General features: G+C 36.5%; 1 protein-coding gene across 1 annotated transcript in view; it reads right to left on the bottom strand.

Annotated features, from left to right (window-relative positions):
• LOC149571571 (phosphoribosylaminoimidazole carboxylase, putative / AIR carboxylase) overlaps positions 1–17,877 on the bottom strand; it is a 216,522-nt gene that overhangs the window by 173,001 nt on the left and 25,644 nt on the right. Inside the window, exon 4 of the mRNA XM_089813080.1 lies at positions 3–65. Coding sequence (XP_089669206.1) covers positions 3–65 — 63 coding nt within the window. The remainder of the gene's footprint in view (positions 1–2; positions 66–17,877) is intronic.

Here is a 17,877-nt window from a genome sequence, read left to right on the forward strand (position 1 = left end):
ACCTGCATAAAATCTGGGATTGGAACATTATGCTCACGAAAATGAACTTTTTGCATATATTTGTCCTATAAAAAAAATACTAATCAAATGTTAGAAACACAGGTTTGATGTCCATACCATAGTTCAAAACATCAAACTCAAGTAAAACTTGGAGTCCCAAATGCTTCATTCAGAATAGAAATCAACAAAAATTTGGCAAATAATATAAATTATACAGATACACAAAAAATAATGCACATGGAATTAATTTAGAAAAAATATCCAGCTATTGTAATTATCAATTGGGCATTGATGATTACATATGTCACTCAAAGGCTCAAAATTCAACATTACAAATATTGCACTACTGCTACAGTCTACAATTTCTTCTTTACCCTCCCAGTAGTATTCAACCTCGATATGAGGTAACCCAAAACCATTTTCCAAAGGTATTATAAGTTTGTCATCTTCTAGTGTTTTTGCTTGCATCTTTTCTGTCTCTCTTTATTTCAGCAGGATCTTAGTCATTGAACATTAAATCCACATCTTTGGCAAAACAATATGAATATGAATCAATGACATCAAAGTAGATGACATTATAAGAACCCTGCCTCTCCATCTCTTTTGTGTGAAGGTGAAAACTGTATTGAAAAAAATCAAGGTCACTACTAAATGCTCTCAGATCGGCTCTCGTTGCACTCAAACCTAAGCACTACAAGGATAACACAAAACAAATAACTTACCTAAGCACTACAAGGGTAACACAAAACAAATAACTTACTTTGGAACATTCAGTGTTCAAGCACAATATCTTCTCACCATAAATATACAAATAAAACAATAAAAAAATTATATGGATTAAATTAAAATTGTATTTAGTTAAAGAAGGGTGTACTTTGAGAACTCAGTTTTGTTTTTCTCTTCTTTGAATGCACAAAAAATCAAGACAAAGAAAAGAGCCTCCATTCCATAGATTTGTAGGCCTGCAACTGATCTAAAATAGTGTACCCGGGCACGAGGTCAGACCACCATAACCACTTCATCCACCTTATAGAGGCAAAAATTCTGGGTTTAACTAGTACCATATGGCATGTTAACTAGAGAGGTTGTTTCATCCATCTCCAATCAAAAACTTGTCAAACTACTTCATATTTCCTATTGTTTCCACCGTAATAATACAATATGGCCTTTGTGGCCTAATCAAGATAACTCATTAGCATCTTGTCTTCATAAACCTTGACCAAAGGCTTTGTCGCTACAAATTTGATTTAAAACACAAAAACAAAAAAATCAAATTTCATAAATCATAAGTTTATAAGTTACCTTGAATATCTCTTGTGCACTCTTGGTGAACAATGCATTGGGTGTCTATAACCTTCTTCCCTTTGCCTTTCGCAATATTCAAACTCCAACAAACAATTCCTTGCAAGTGTATGCTTGAGAGAAGATAATACCTTATAATGCTTTGCAAAGTGATGAACTTGTTGGAAATTGTTTAAACTTGATTACCCAAGCTTTTAACATTTGGTGTGCTCTCTCATCCTAGTAAGCACCCATGTATTTTTGTGGATAAATGTTATGATATTTCAAGAACCTTCAACTGCACTATTGACCAATCAAACTTCCCAATGTCCTCAACCATTAATTTAGTGTAATAAGGAATGCAAACGCTCTAAAATAAATAGTGGGATGCCTCCCCTAACAAAATGTCCTAGCAATTGCAATGCCAAAGACAAATTGAACAACATTCTTCACTCCTAACTATTACACTACTAACTTCAACAAAATACACAAATTCTATGCATTCTCGACTGTGTGAAACATCAAAGAACTTCAAGAAACAACTATACCATTGTGATCCACTAGAATGTTGATAGGGATCTATCGACACAAGTTTTATGACCACTTCAACATGCTGAACTGAATGCTTAGCATTTTAAATAAATGACCAAATCTCCAGCTCTCTCTTGAACAAGGAAGCTCATATGCTAAACAATGTATCTGAATTGTGTGATCAAATAAGGCAACCCCAAGGTTCCTTCTAGTTGTGAACTTTCACTCAGTTATAATGATGTGATATGTTGGGTATCACAAAGGGACTTACATTGTTCAATCAATGGACATCAACTACTTCAACTATTTATAGCCAAACAAATTACAAAGCAATAAGGGTTTCTATTCTACTCTTAGAATACAGGAAATTGTGAATTTATTTGTGACTACTAGACGTGATGTTGTCATCAACTCCATCAAACTAGTGTGATATTCTAAGGGAAATGTAAGATGTTCAAACTATTACCATTACAAAAACACCATCAAAGGATGCATATCAATGTGCAAACAATAATCGAACTAAATTTCATTAGACTTCCAAATGACCATGCAAGGTAAATTTACAATGAAGAAGTTGTTAATGGTATGGGCTAAGTTGTCGATACAAGTGCAAATGCCGATGTGGGAGCGCGCAATTTTTATTTATATATATATAGTATGAGGCTTCATTTATCAAGATATCTAATAAATATTCAAATGCCATAGGATATACATCTATGTTCACGATGTAATAACCTTCAGCCGGTTATAGCTTAAATAACATTGATTTTCTTCACTAATCAGAAGTTTGGGATTTTGCCAAGCACTTGCCGTGCAATTCCATGAAGTAAGACCCAATGCTGCTACAGGTGATCTGTAGCTTCCACAATGCACAGCAATTTTCCAGAACCAAATCGCAGGTCTGCAGATTATATTTGCAGCCACTGAACTCTTCAAAATTAGACAACCAAGATGAAAAACTCTCTCTCAGCAGTCTACACATATGCCAAATGAACTCAATGCAATTCAACTACAAATCGATGATGTCCTCCAAGATGTAATGACCACAATTGCAATGCAAATACTTCCAGCTCCAGAAATAAAGCATTGCCTCCCTTACAGTCAGCACAGCCAATGGAAACACCAAAATTAATTCATAAAACTTTAATTCCCATTCTGCTATACCTCAGCAATAGATTGGAGAGCAACCCAATAATTCTCAAAATTGAATCCACAATACTTCAGCTGTAGATTACAAACTCAAGCCCTTATACTTCAGCAAGGGCACAAAAACATCAGACTCAAATACTCTTCACAAGCAATAAAAAGAAAATGATCAATCAGATGCCTTTCCCATCAAATGGCCTCATATTTATAATCTCCAAATGGCACAAGTTTTCCAAATGAACTTCACTTAAGAAGCTTCCTCCACACAACGTTAAAATATAATAAAGTGCCATTGTATTATAATTTATTAATTGTTTTTGGCTCCAAAATGACCTTTCCCACTAGAACATAATACTCTGGCACACAAGGCCATTGTTTCTTGTGCCCACGATTTAAAACTTTTCAACTAAGTTCCAACGAGTTATGATACTAAGGTGAGCAACATTAAACACCAACAAAAATAGCAACCTCAACATATTTAGATGAATAATAATAATAACTCACCCGTCTTGCAAAAACAACTAAAGAAGCATCAAAATCAAAATCAAACAACATCAGAGTGATCCTGATGAAGAAAGACGATGAATGAACTTGACGGAGTGACTTACTATAAATAGATGCTCCCTCTAAGATTCTTGGAGCCCAAACCAGAGGCCCGAAATAAAAATTGAGAGCATCACTCAACTCCTCTAACTTAACTGAGCTCATCTGAACCAACAGCTTGACTTACTATTAATAGTCTTTCAAACGGAGCCAAAACACACCATAGGGTGCTGGAAAGCCTATAACCCTACAATTGAGACCCTCAAATCCCACTGTCAACTCACAAGAGCCATGATGGTGAACTAACCAAGCCAACTACCGGAACCTACTAAAAATAGGGACATTACACACAAGTCTAATGCAAATCAGAAAATCATTACAATTACAAAATTAAGATTTTGCTCATGATTCATCTAGGGATGTTATGAGAATATAGTTGTCATATTTGTGAAAAGTTATGGACTAAGCAAGTCTCAAAAAGATTGATTCATATTTACTTCCATTCAAATACTCAACTGCTTCTACTCAACTTGAAATAAAATCTAATCTAAGTGAGGAAATGTAGAAATCATGCAATACTCCAAAATGATACAACTAATCCACTATGAAAGACAACAATGAATTAATGAATGATTCGAGCAAATATTATTGCAACAATCTTTCCAAGTCTCTTTTTTACAAATGATCCAAGTTGGTTTTTATAGAGGCTCCAAGTGCAATGAAGGGCCTAGATTGATCCAACAAAGCCCTAGTGTAGCTAACTATTACAAGTATTAAATGTTGACTATTTATGTTAAAATGCCACCTTGTAAGCCAATGAGAAAATTAGATTAGTTTGATTGGCCAATCTAAATATAGATTAGGTTAAAAGCATTAAGTGTAATATTCCACTCCTCCTTTGTGATCAGAACAAATAATAAAATAATTGTATGTGGTCTACTTGTGCGGGTGAGGTACGGATGGCGTACAGTATCAAGAATATTGCTCAAGTAAGTCTGTACGGAAGGTCACAGGAGGCCGTACGATAGCTTGATCTATGCCACACGATGGGTGATTAGTGTACAGTGGGCAAGGCCGGTAGAAGCCGTACGGCTTTTTAGATGTGGTCATACGGTATGTTAAAAGAGGTCGTACGGTATGCTGAAAGGGAGGTCGTACGGTATGGTGAAGAGGAGGCCGTACGGAGTTGGAAGAATGCTCGTAGGCGATGATGTGAGGACCGTGTGGTGGAAGGATGTTGGTGTATGGTGTTGTGAGAGGTCGTGCACTGAGGGAATGCGGAGGTCATACGACATGTTGGGGAAGGCTTTCGCAAGGTGTAGTATGGTATCTCCTTTGGAATTCACCAAGAGCTATGTCTTCCAGAATGAAATGACAACTCAATTAATCTATACAAGATACTCCAGAGAATAATGAAATAGCACAAATAAATATAGATATGTTCCAAATAACAAATGGTGTTCCAGATTTGCCAAATCCAAAACAAGCAGTACAAAGATAGAATAGGGTGAGGGATGAATCCCACCAAAACTACACGAGCCAAATAGGGAAGATCTTTCACTTCCGAAATGGTGAATTACAAAGAATCCTGAATGAAATTCGCAGTACAAAGAAATAATTCAAATAAATTGCATACCCTAAGACTACCTACAAGCCATGCTTAAATACCCGTCGGGAAAACTCTCCGAGGGTGTACAAAGATAGCTGACAGCGACACAAACTACGGAAACAAAAATAAAAATGGGTCCGAGATACATTAAATCAATCGGCCCATTAACAATAGTTTTATAAATGATTTATTTTATAATGGGAACATTACATTAAATGGAATCCACGTGTACACTTAGCATGATTTGACCAGATGCTTTTGGACTTTTGCAACTGCAAAATTCTAAAAAAGTTGAAGATGAATATGTGTCACCTCAACAAGCTTGTCTTGTACACTTTATCAATATCTCTTGATACTCAACATTTCCAAATCCTTAATTAATTGTGATGGCTCACATTCATGTTGTTTTTCATCCTTTAAAGTTCTTCACCTTGAAGCCTTCCCATTGACATGACTTTGGACTTGCACTTGTAGTTGAAATCTCAATATGATCTTGATGTCCTGACTTTGATCTTGCACTTGTAGTGTTCTATGCAGTACAATGCCTATCAAATACATTGTTGTTGGGCATTTTCCCTCGAGTATATTATCCACAAGTATTTTCACTCGACTACATTGTCATCGAATATTTGCCCACAAGTATATTGCCATTGGATTTTTTTCCTCAAGCACATTTATGTTGTATACTTGCCCTTCAATACATTGTTTTCATGTGCTTGCCCTCAAGTGACTTTTCATCGGGTGATTGATATTGTTCAGTACATCACAGATTTTGATCTTCAAAATCTTCTAAGTTATTGATTTCTCATTTTCACACTTACCTTCAACTTGACATCTTGACTTGTAATTCAATCATCTCTTGCACTTGATTTCTCAACTTCTTCACTATCAACCCAAACTCTTATGGCTTCAATTCAATATCTTCAATTTTCCATTCAATATTATACCTTCAATTGCAACTTGGACTGCCTTGACACCCTTGATTCAAATCAGATTTTACTCTCTTCATTGTGTTAAACTTACCTTCATTCCTTATTGCACCACACTTCAACTTCATTTCACATAAGAGTCACACTTTATCATTTCTTGAGCTCTCAACTTCAATCTCAAAGTCACACTAAAACTTTGACTTCCTTCAAGATCTCAACTTTCTTCGCTAAGGGGCTCGCCATGGAAGATTTAGGGGTTGCCTAGCTTGATCAACCTCAAACCTACCTCATGGCTATGACTGTCAAGTGCATGACCTTGTCTAAGTTACTCGAAAGCATCACATGGAAATGAAGACCACAACACTGCCACTAAACTAAGGCTGCCTATGACCACTAACACTTACTGGCAAGCAAAACGAGACGGTCCCCAATTGCAATGGGGTTTTGCTGTGAAAACCTCAATAACAGGATCTTATTTATGTCAGCATTCCATTCATTTGATAAAAGTCCTAAGCCCCATTTCTAACATATTGTCTTTTGGTCTTTACTATTAGATTTGCATTTTTTCAGCTTGTAGAGCTTCTCTTAGTTCTTTGTAGTACCTTTAAATGAATGTTGTGCACCTAGAACATTGTCAATATAGAAGCGGGTAGAGAAATTAATAAAGTTTAAACTTCCTTACATACAATTAAAGGAACATCAACTCCATGAGCCATTAGAAGAGTCACTTAATGTATCAAGGTGGCTTGCAATCCTTGCTAATGAAACTGCTTCCCTCATCCTCTTTATTCCAGATATTGCATTCATATCTCATTACACTTCTTCCTCCACTTGGACACACAACTTAACATCTCAACCAGCCATTTGAGCATTTAAGTCGTCAAACAATTGATACCTCCTTTCACATTAAACCCATAATGATTACAACTTACCTTGCCAATTATGGCACCCAATTAGCGATGTTTTCCAACCAGATATCCCAAATAGCAATGTTTTCATACAAGATCTTTGTCATCTTGCATAATCCCTTACCTTGGACACTATAGAGAATCTAGATTCTAGATTGTGGGCCATTAGAAAAGTCACTTAATGTATGAAAGTGGCTTGCAATCCTTACTAATGAAACTGCTTCCCTCATCCTCTTTATTCCAGATTTCTTCTCATCGTAGATTTAATGTATTACAGTCATATCTTATTACCTCCTTCCTCCACTTGGACACAACTCAACCAGCCATTTATGCAAGCTAGCATTTGAGTCATTAGCCAATTGAAACCTTCTTTCATATTAAATCCATAATGATTACAACTTGCCTTGCCTATTATGGCACCCAATCAGCGATGTTTTCATGCAAGGTCATCCAATTAGTGATGTTTTCCAGCAAGGTAACCCAATTGGCAATGTTTTTATGCGAGTTCTTTGTCATCTTGCATAATCCCTTACCTTGCACACTATACTGAATCTAGATTCCAGACATTAAAAGGAAATAGTCAGCCACAAGATCTACAGATATAAAAAGAAAGAGACATTAAAGCCAGAATAATACTTGTTGAAGCACATCCCACCATTAATAAATCCTCACAAACTCCTAACAATCACTACAGACAGTTCGAATTCAAATTTTTGATGTCAAAAATTCCAAAGGAACTGAATGTTTCAGGTTTTGTGTAGGTTTTCTGTTTCCAGATATTCCTGTTAGATACGTACTCATCCTTTATCTAAAAAAATTGACCCTCTTCTTCAAATCGTCATGCTTTATGTTTTATTTTGTGTATTGTTCAACTCTAACCACTTTTGCCTCAAAGCTAACAAGATCTTTTGAACAGTCAGGCAGGCCAGAAAAGAGTTTGAACAAAGAAAATGTGATAGAAAGGCCAAAACGTGTGATTCTAACAAAGTGTTAAAATTTAAAGGAACTGATCTTTAAGTGAGTTTGTGCTGATCATAGGAGCCTGATGAAGTAGTAACTTTTGGATACTCTTCACAAATTGTGACACTATCAGGACAAAACCTTGATTGGTGCAAGGAGGTTAGACAAAACCCTGACATACCTTATTCCATTTTTGCTCCCAACTCTGTGGTTTCATTATTTTATTGTATTCTTTTGCAGGCTGGGGGATTGCAGGCAGATTTTGAGCCACGTCAAGGGCAGATCTGGAGTGATGTGATGGACTGTTGTGAAGACTCGTATGAAGGTTCAGAAAACCCTAGCCACACTCACCTCATCGGAGGTTTCCAAGCCAAGAGCAGATTGTGATGGAGTTTGGCCAGATCTTAGGATAATTTCTGTGCTTTTTAGGGCTAGGCATGAGAAAACAAGGCACAGATCCAAGTGCCTGAGAGTCGGTTATCTGTGGAGTTGTCCAATTGAGAGTATCATGCCTCAGTCTAGGGTGAGTGGAGTGTGAATCCGGCCTTATGGGACAGTTATGATGCTGTTTCCAATAAGAACTCAAAAAATCAGTCATCATCTGGTCAAAGTATTTCACTATCAGGAGCAAGTGATTCTGTACTTCAATGGCTCCGACCTCTAGTCATTTCTGAGATAATTTTTTGGACATTTTTCTTGCAAATATAAGCAAGGCTTGGTGATATTGTTTCCTTGTAATGCAGTTGAAAACAAAAAACTAAGTACTCATTGATTTCTTTCAGCCTTGGTATTCAGTTTCATTTCTTCATATTTGCATTTTTTTCTATATTAAAATCCCAATGGCAAGCTATGCAGATCCACTCAATATGGACTTGTAGCCTCCTGAAAAAGATTCAGACAATATATTTTTTTATTGTTCAAAACTCTAATTTTCTACCATGAGCCATGGGTTGACAAAAGTTTGTTGCCCATTCATGCACCTAACCCAATCAATCAATCTTGAATTTGTTGCTGCCATAAAATTAAGTAGGTGCACCAAAATAACTAGCCAACTCTACAAATTCATTTCAAAACAAAATCAAGTAAACAAAAAATATACAATCAGAGTTTCAAGTTTACATGAGGAGGAAACTTCAACAATAAAAATAAGTCTAGCTGCTAGCATGAAGAGGGATGTAATGTCCCTATTTTTGGCTAGTCTGCGCAATTGATGGAGTTAGCTCATCATAGCGATCCTCATGAGCTGACAGGGTGTTTTGGGGGTCTCAGTTGTGAACTTACTATTTTTAGTAAGTCTATTTTTGGCAGTGCAGTGGGTGGCTTCAGCAGTTGGTCGTCACCTGAAATTAATCAAGTAATAATTGCATGAGCTCTAATTTATTTATTAATCATGGAGTTGCGTTATTATAATAATGTTTATATTATTATAATAATGACTTTAAGAGATATTTCTAAAAAATGTGTTGGAAAGTTTCTAGTGTTGAGTTCTTTTGGGAAACTTCCACAATTTTTGAAGTGGTGTTTTCAGGAAACTTTGACCAACAAAACGTTATAAATGAGAGCTCATTTCATTGGAAAAAGCACGCTCAATTATATATTTGCTTTTGTGCCTTTGTGGCTTTTTCCTGTTTTCTGACCTGTGAGCCCTTGCTGAAGTATAAGGGTCTCGTCTGAGAAGTTCTTGGCAATTGTGCTGAAGTATACAATTGGCCAACATTGTCCTACTGTATTTCTGTATCTAAGGAGAGATTCATTTTGTGGTGTGATTTGAAGGAAGATTATTTGTTGGAGCTGTATTAGGTTTGAAGCTGAAAATTGTTCTAAGGTTGTTTTGCAAATCACTGCTGTTGTATAGCAATCTGCCATCACTCCTTACTGTTTTACTGTGTCTAAAGGAGGAGTTCGTTTGTGGTAATTGTCTGATTTTAAGAGATTTTAATTCCTGGAGATTGTTACTAAAGCTGGGAAGATATTAGTATCTTCTGTTGGATATTCCTGCCTGTGAGCTATTTCTGGAATATTATTGTGCTCACATTGGGGCTATCATCACCTTTTCAGACAGTGGTTGCCACTTCTCTCTACCGTTTCTGCCTTGGGGAAGGCTACTAGTCAACATTGAGGACCTGTGTTTCTTCCCACAAGGCCTGAAATCAGATTTCTAGGGCCTGTGATATATTGCAGGGTTCCGTTGCATGCTTCACAGCCAGCAGTAAGGGCTTACAGTGATTAACTAAGGACCTGCATTCTGACTGAAGATTGCACCTGGACTTTGTGTGATTAAAGCCAGAAAATCTCGATGCCAAATAGACTCTTGAGTTGGTGTTTGATGTATATGATTGGGTGACTCTGAAATTCTGATTCGGAATGCCTGTGATTGATTATTCTTCAAGCGTCCTGTGTCAATTCACTGTATTTGGCGTTTAAGCTGACTATAATCTTCTACAGCTGGGCAGCTACACATCCAAACATTGACACCATCGGGCGTGTGCAATCTTTGCCTACATGTGGGACAAAACATGACATAGCATGTTACAGGTTCATTTTGTTTTAAGTTCCTTTCCCTCGAATTGTAGACAATAACTCTGCTGCAGTAAACATTGCATAAGTTGTTAGCTGGCTTAAATTTTGAAAAGTTTCAGAACACTGGATAAGGAAATAGAATTTCCATATTAAAGCTTTGAATTGGGTATTGTAAGCACTAATTCCATTCTCTGGTTTGGTTTCACAATTTAAAAATAAATTAAAGTCACATATTCAATAATATCTGTGGAGCCTGCCAAGTGTTTGACGAAATGCCAAACACTGAATTGTTAAGAAAATTCGGTGTTTATTAGTTCATGACCAGCAGGGGTTTTTACAAGGGAAGAAATTAAGTAGGTGCACCAAGATAACTAGCCAACTCGACAAATTCATCTCAAAACAAAAATCGAAGTAAACAAAAAATACACAAGCAGAGTTTCAAGTTTACAAGAGGAAACTTCAACAATAAAAGAAAGTCTAGCATGAAGAGGGAACACAACCATTTTAGCAAATTCATCATTAACACATCAGTGTATGTCATGTCCCATTTTCCCAGTTTAATTATTAGAAAACCTTTAGTTTAATATTATATTTTTCATGGGCTATTGGAAATATATAAGGGAAATAATTTAATAATTTATCTTTAGTTGTCCAAAAAGTAACTTCAAATTTTTTAAGTTATAAAAAAACATCTCACGTTTTATTATTAAAAAAGTTATTTTAAAAGAAACAAAGAGTGTCACCAGGCTTGGGGTACAAAATGATGTCATTTCGAAAGTTTTTGTAGATTTTCTTTTAAGAGCAAAGGGAAAAAATTAAAAATTAAAATGATACTTTATTTCTTCAAAAGTGCCTACAAAAGAAGGATTTGAGAAAAGAAGGTATTTCAGTTTTCATCAAATCTAACTCTTTAAGATTGAAATTTGTTTATTCATTCTACCCTAAGACAAAAACCCTTTAGCAAAATGAATTCAACAACAAAAATCCACCTGTTTGTCTGAGTAATTCCATCCACAGATAACTTGTGAACTGCATTTTGAAGACAAATCCCTCATCTACAAGAGTAATTCCACTTATTGATTACCAATGTATTGATCAATTGAAAAACATATTTCCAGTTTGAGCAGTTGCATGCTAGTGTTTAGCAATTGCATGTTAGTGGTCAACAGTTAAATGTCAATGTTCAATAATTGCATGTCAGTATTCAGCAGTTGCAAATTAATGTTCAATAGATGCATGTGTGGTTTCCACAATGATTTCTCATTCAGAGGTTTGATTCATTTTATGAAAGCCGTAACATTTGATTTGATGTTGATTGGATATATCATTTCTAACTTTCTAGTATACCTTGTGAATATAGAATTTATATCATTTCAGTACCTTTATCTTAATAATATTTGAAAAGTAGAAGATAGAGTTCATCAGTAACTAAGTAATGCTTAATCAGGAAAATTTGACTTTTGGGCAAACATTATGATGTTCCTCTGCCTCGCAACCATACATCTTCAAAAAGGGAAGTTTTATTTTGATCAGCTTTGCATTTCTATAACAGTTCACATATTTAATATTTCAACTATTAATTTCATCCGTGTAAACAGTCCTACAGCTGCAATATTCACTAGTATTTGTAAGTGATTGCATTGCTCTATTTTTAATCAACATGGCTTATATCTCTGCTAAAAGTACTTCTATAACTGATCAAACAATTCAAGAGTTGAATGTTCATATTTCAATGGCTGGTTGCAATCGTTGTTAATTTGCTGATATAAATTATTTTCAAAGGAATGTTGTTTCTACGGCCATTAATATTTAGTAAAATCTCAAAGTTCATGTTTATGTTTCAAAATTTATAGATTTTCTACTTGATATAAATTGTTATAGATTTAGAAGCCTAGAAGGCTATGCTACCAAGACATTAGTTTTTAATTCATTTCCAGCTTTGCATGCAGTAATTAAGAATTCCAACACCACATGCCCACCTCAGGATCTAAGTAATCAGAAATTCTGAGGATCTATGCATTTCATCAAATACTTATTTGATAATTGAGGAAAATGAATTGAGCATATTACATCGTAAGAAGAACGCATCCTTGATCTCAAGTTAAAGCCCCATCCCCAATCACCTATTGTGTTAATCACTAAAACTCTCTCATGGGCATTGATCTTGACAAGGAAGCTAAGGCGCTTCCTAATTGTGAAATCTTTCCTCACTTCTTCAATGCAACATTCCAACCCTCTTCGTTGAACCAAACCCACCTATTCAACATTGCAAAATTGTAATGTCCCCAGATCATTTTTAGTTCTTTTGTAAAACCTATTATGAGACCAAACAATGTACAATAACATAATATTCCGTATAAACCCTTACTGAAAGATATGCTTGCAGCTGACAGAAATAACAGAAAATCCCTTATAATAAATTTTCAACAAATCCAGGCCATGAAATATCTTCCATAAGTACCCACAAAGCTGCACAGCAGCTATACCATATATAATGTAGCACATTGGAGTCAGAAATAAGGCTGCAGCAGCATGTATAACACACAGCCAGCTCCCTACAATGGTACAACAACCTAATAAGGAAACTACAACAGCAAAACACTTTGGTTCAAACCTATATTGCAGCTAACATATTTAATTTACTTCAATTCTATTTCCCTTATATGCTAAGCTGGGAATGGTATGGCAGGGCACAACAAATAGGTCTCTTTCCTTATTTAAATTCTTAGTCAATAATAAGATTCCTTGATCATTGATATAGAACATGTACAGCAATATAAAAAGGAACAGATCAAAATAAAGTACCAGAAATCGTCTCGCAAGGCTGCAATCCTCTGGAACTTGTATAGCTACAAGACATATAAGTTCCACAGAGGCAATAATCTGCAAAAACTAGCAATTGTACCCAACTAATCACGAATCCTATAGCTACCAATTTTTTCCCTGAAAAATCTCGATTTTATGAAAAAAATATTAAATATCAATGATATTTTGCATTTATAGCACATTAAAATCATGCTAAAATATGTATAATGGGGAGTGGGGTGGGAAGTAAGAACATCATTGCAAAAACCCTAGAAAATCTAATGAAATTGCTGACTCGCTCAAAAATAGGTTGATTCCAGGACAGAATCGAAGACAATGTGAAATCGGTGTGGAAGCAATTTGTTGTTTTGTCCCTTATTTTTCTTTCCGTCCTCCAAAAAACCCTAAACAAACGAGCGCACGGGGAGGGGGGGGCAACGGTAGTCATCAACAAAGCTCGAAAGAGCCTCAATTATCCTAAATTGTCAAGGCCATGTGAGATAGTATCGAAGCAGCTGATGAATCTTCTCTAAATTACAGTCTTGATATGATCCAACTCTCTGTGTGCCCAACCCCATGGATTCTAATGATACCAACTATATAATTCACATTATACTGTAATTTCAAATTATAACAATTATGCACTATTATAGATGGCACTCTAATAGGGAAGGAACGAACCCCTATTATGCACTATTGTTGACTAATAATATATATTAAAATTTATAATGTATATTTTTAATTTTTAATATTAATTCATATATTAAATTTTTAATATATTATTCATATATAATTTGTGTAATATATTATATAATTTAAGTGTTGGGTAAAATTTTTAATGTGCCCAATGACACTAGCACCACACGCCTCCTAGGTTCACGTGAAATGATTTCAACTTGGAGCTATGAACAACTGAGGGACCCTATCCCCTTATTAGAATTGAGGCACAAAGCCACAAGCACAATGATCAGCAAATGTGCAAGCCCGCAATCATAATGGCCTAGTGGAGGTTTGAACCTGGGTGGGGACAACACCACCACCACAACCATATAGAGTGAGTGTGTGCGTGCGTGAGTACCTGCATGCATGTGTGCATGTGTTTTAATTTATAATTGGTATATTTGATTCTTTTATTAACAATTGTCAAAACTAGTGGCTTGGTAAATTTACTTCAACTAAACAAATGCCTTTCGTTGAATTCTATCCCATATAAAGGACTTGTCAATTGCCTATAAGGAATATAAAGCATTGCAATTATGGAATGTGATTTGATAAGCTTTCTCAAATATCTAACTCCCCCTGAAAAATTCCTTGCCTCAGTCATAGTGAAATTCTTGGATCATTTCAAAATAGTTTCCACTTACACTAAATCCCTAACAGTTGCTAGATTGCTTTCTGATAAATTTTTATCTCAATTACTTCATAGACTTAGCTAATATTTGAACTCAAACAACTATTTGGTGACTGCCCTCTTAAAAAATCTTCATAAATTTTGATCTCAATCACTTCACATACTCGAGTAATATTTTGATTTCTGACCTAGACAACTATTTGTTGACTGACCTATCAGAATACCCAAAAACACGATCTACAGACCAAATCAACCTTCACAACACAAAGAGAATCAACAAAAAGTTGATATTTCACAAACAATGGACAAAATGAAAAGAGATGATGCATACTATAAAGGCACCCGAATATAAACGGGATGTAGTGGGAGGTATGGAAACAATCGTCACCCAACTACCTCAACCAAAATAATGAAAAATGCACTAACTAGTAACTAAGTAATAATAAAGGGAAAAAATCAGCAGCCAAAAGAAACTTTAGCCTATATCAATAGCCTCCCTTAAATGCAACTTAGACAGATTATTATGCGTATTGAGATGCAAGACGGGTATTGTCAACAAGGCTTAAGCACCCACGTACAACTACAACGCAAAAAAAACCTCTCGTAACCAAAGAGGAGAAAACCCTAGAGAGAGAAAAATCCTCTCCAAAAGAGAGAAAATAGAAAATGTTGAATAGGAAAAGTGAAAGAAATGGCTCCTAAAGACCCCCCAAGGACAATTTCCTTCATCCCAAACATTGATCTCAACAAAAGATAGTGAGGAGATGCCAAAGGTTTAGTGAAGATGTCAAACAACTTGTTCCTCTATAGGCAAATACTCCAAACTCATAATACCATCCTTAAAAGTTGTTGAATCAAGTGCATGTGGATCTTAATATACTTAGTGTGTTGATGCTCCACTAGTTTGTGAGAAATGCGAACGCCGCTCTGATATCACACCAAAGTGTAGTGGGATGATCAAAAGGAGAGCCAAACTAAACCATCAACTATCAAAGCCATTTAACCTCCTTACTAGCCAAGACTCTCCTCAATACTCAACCTCTATTGATGATAATGCAATAGCAATTTGCTTCTTGCAAGACCATGCAACTGGACCAAAACCAAGACAACACACAGAACCATAAGTAGACTTTAGATCATCAACGTCACCAACCCAATCAAAGGCAGTGAAGCCCCCACAATATTAGTAGCTCTGGATGTGTAGTAAATGCAAACTTAGTGCCCCCGAATGTACCCCAAAATGCATTTGGTTGTCTTTTAATGACTTGCATGAGGATCTTGAGAGAAACAAGAAACAAGAACAATTGCAAAGGAAATATTAGGACAACTGTGTCAAGTATATTGGCGATACTAAGTGGCATCAACAAATGGAGTAGTACATCAAGTACACAAAACACCTAACTGTAAATGAGTAGAGGCATGCTTGCAATTAGCCGAACCAAATCTCTAAAGCAAATCAAGAGCATAATTCTACTAAAAGATAGAAATACTTGCAAATGACTAATGAACCTAATAACCAAGGAACTAATGCAACAAACCAAGGTCAAAATCCTACATCAAGCTCTCTGAGTACCCTCAATCAGGGAAGAAAAACTCATTGTGAGAATCAATTCATCCACATAAAGAATAAGTATGAGAATATCCCCCCCATGCCTCTAAATAAGCTAAAGAGTCAAAGTGACATCTAGAGAATCCAGTGCCGTCTATAAATATTGTGTAGCCGACAGGGTGTTGTCGTCGGTAAAGATTTTGTAGCCGACAGGTAGATTAGTATTGTTATGTAGCCGACGGACCCCTTCGGAAAGGTTCGGCGGGAAGTATTTATACCTCGTCTAGGATTATTGTAAAGCATCTTATCTTATGCTCTGTATGTAATCAATTGGCATGTGCGAATAATAAACGAAATACTGTTGTTGCTGTTCTTGTTCATTGTCTGTGTGCATTAATCAATTAATTTATGCAATAAACATTTGGTGCCGTTGCCTGATGGATCTAGAACAAACGCTAGAATGACAACTAATGCCAAGTCAGTTATACAAAAATAAGAATAAGCTGAAGGAAAAAGATGAAATCCGCATAGCTCAAGAAAATTTAATTTTGGCAAAGCAAGCCGAACACAGACAGAGCTTTCAGAAGGTTGCCGACGGACACCGAAGCGCTGACGAATTGTTGAAGGAGACTTGACAACGATTGGAATTGGTGGAAGGAGCCAGGGAGGAATTTTTTACCCTGTATTTGCCGAGGGAAGAGAATCCAGATGCAAGAGAATCGACTCGCACGACTCGGAGTGCCGAGGGAGCACGAGCATGGAGTGAACTCTTTGTCCACAATACACTTCTGGAAGGGACAACTTCAGAAGATCCTTCTTCACCAAGGTTCGTAGCTGTTGGGACCGCCGATGTGGGAGTGCAGACCGCCGGTGTGGGAGAGCAGACCGCCAGTCTGGGAGTACAAATCGCCGGTGTGGAAGTGCAAAGCCACAGTGTGGGAGTGAACAGCGCCAGTGTTGCAAGACCGAACAACACTTGTGCAGAAAACCCAGTAGTGATGGCAAGACCAAAGGAAAAGTTACCGAAGTTTGATGGCGATGGTAAAACATGCAAAACGATTTGGAGGGCAAATGGCATAACCGATAAAAACGAATGGGTCCGACAATTTTTGGCAACCCTACGGGGTATTGCAATCAACTGGTTCGCCGATGCAAATCCCCAAAATTTAACCACTTGGGAAAACCTTAAGAAAAAGTTTACTACTGAATTTCAACTGTTGCGCAACGACAACGAAATTGTCGCAGAGATATACAATACAAAACAAGGGAAGAATGAAACAGTCTGAGTTTATGCCAGGAAGCTAAAGGACTTGATCAATAAAATGGAGAATAAGCTGGCTGATGGGCTACAGAAAAGATGGTTCGTTAAAGGCCTTCACCCGAAGCTGTGAAAGAAGATGAAGATTGTGCCGCCATCGTCATACACTGAAGCGTACAATCGGGCAATGAACCTAGAAAGTAAGCAAAAGACAAAAAAGAAGAAAAATAGCTCGTCGGATTCAGATGATAACACATCTTCAACAGAAGATAGCAGCGATGATGAAAGCAACAGCAAGAAGGTTCGAGCCCTCTAGAAGGACATGATCCGGATGATGAAGGAATTCAAGAACATGCAGAAAGAAACAAAGGGAAGTGAACTATGGTGCACAGAATGTAAGGCAGAAGGTCACACAAAAGGCTCTTGTCCAAAGAACCAATTTTGCAACATCTGCCAGATCATGGGACATTCCACAAAAGAATGCCCC

Source organism: Cupressus sempervirens, chromosome 2 (assembly GCF_028749045.1).
Source record: "Cupressus sempervirens isolate cs-2001-9-10 chromosome 2, ASM2874904v1, whole genome shotgun sequence".
Lineage (NCBI taxonomy): Eukaryota > Viridiplantae > Streptophyta > Pinopsida > Cupressales > Cupressaceae > Cupressus > Cupressus sempervirens.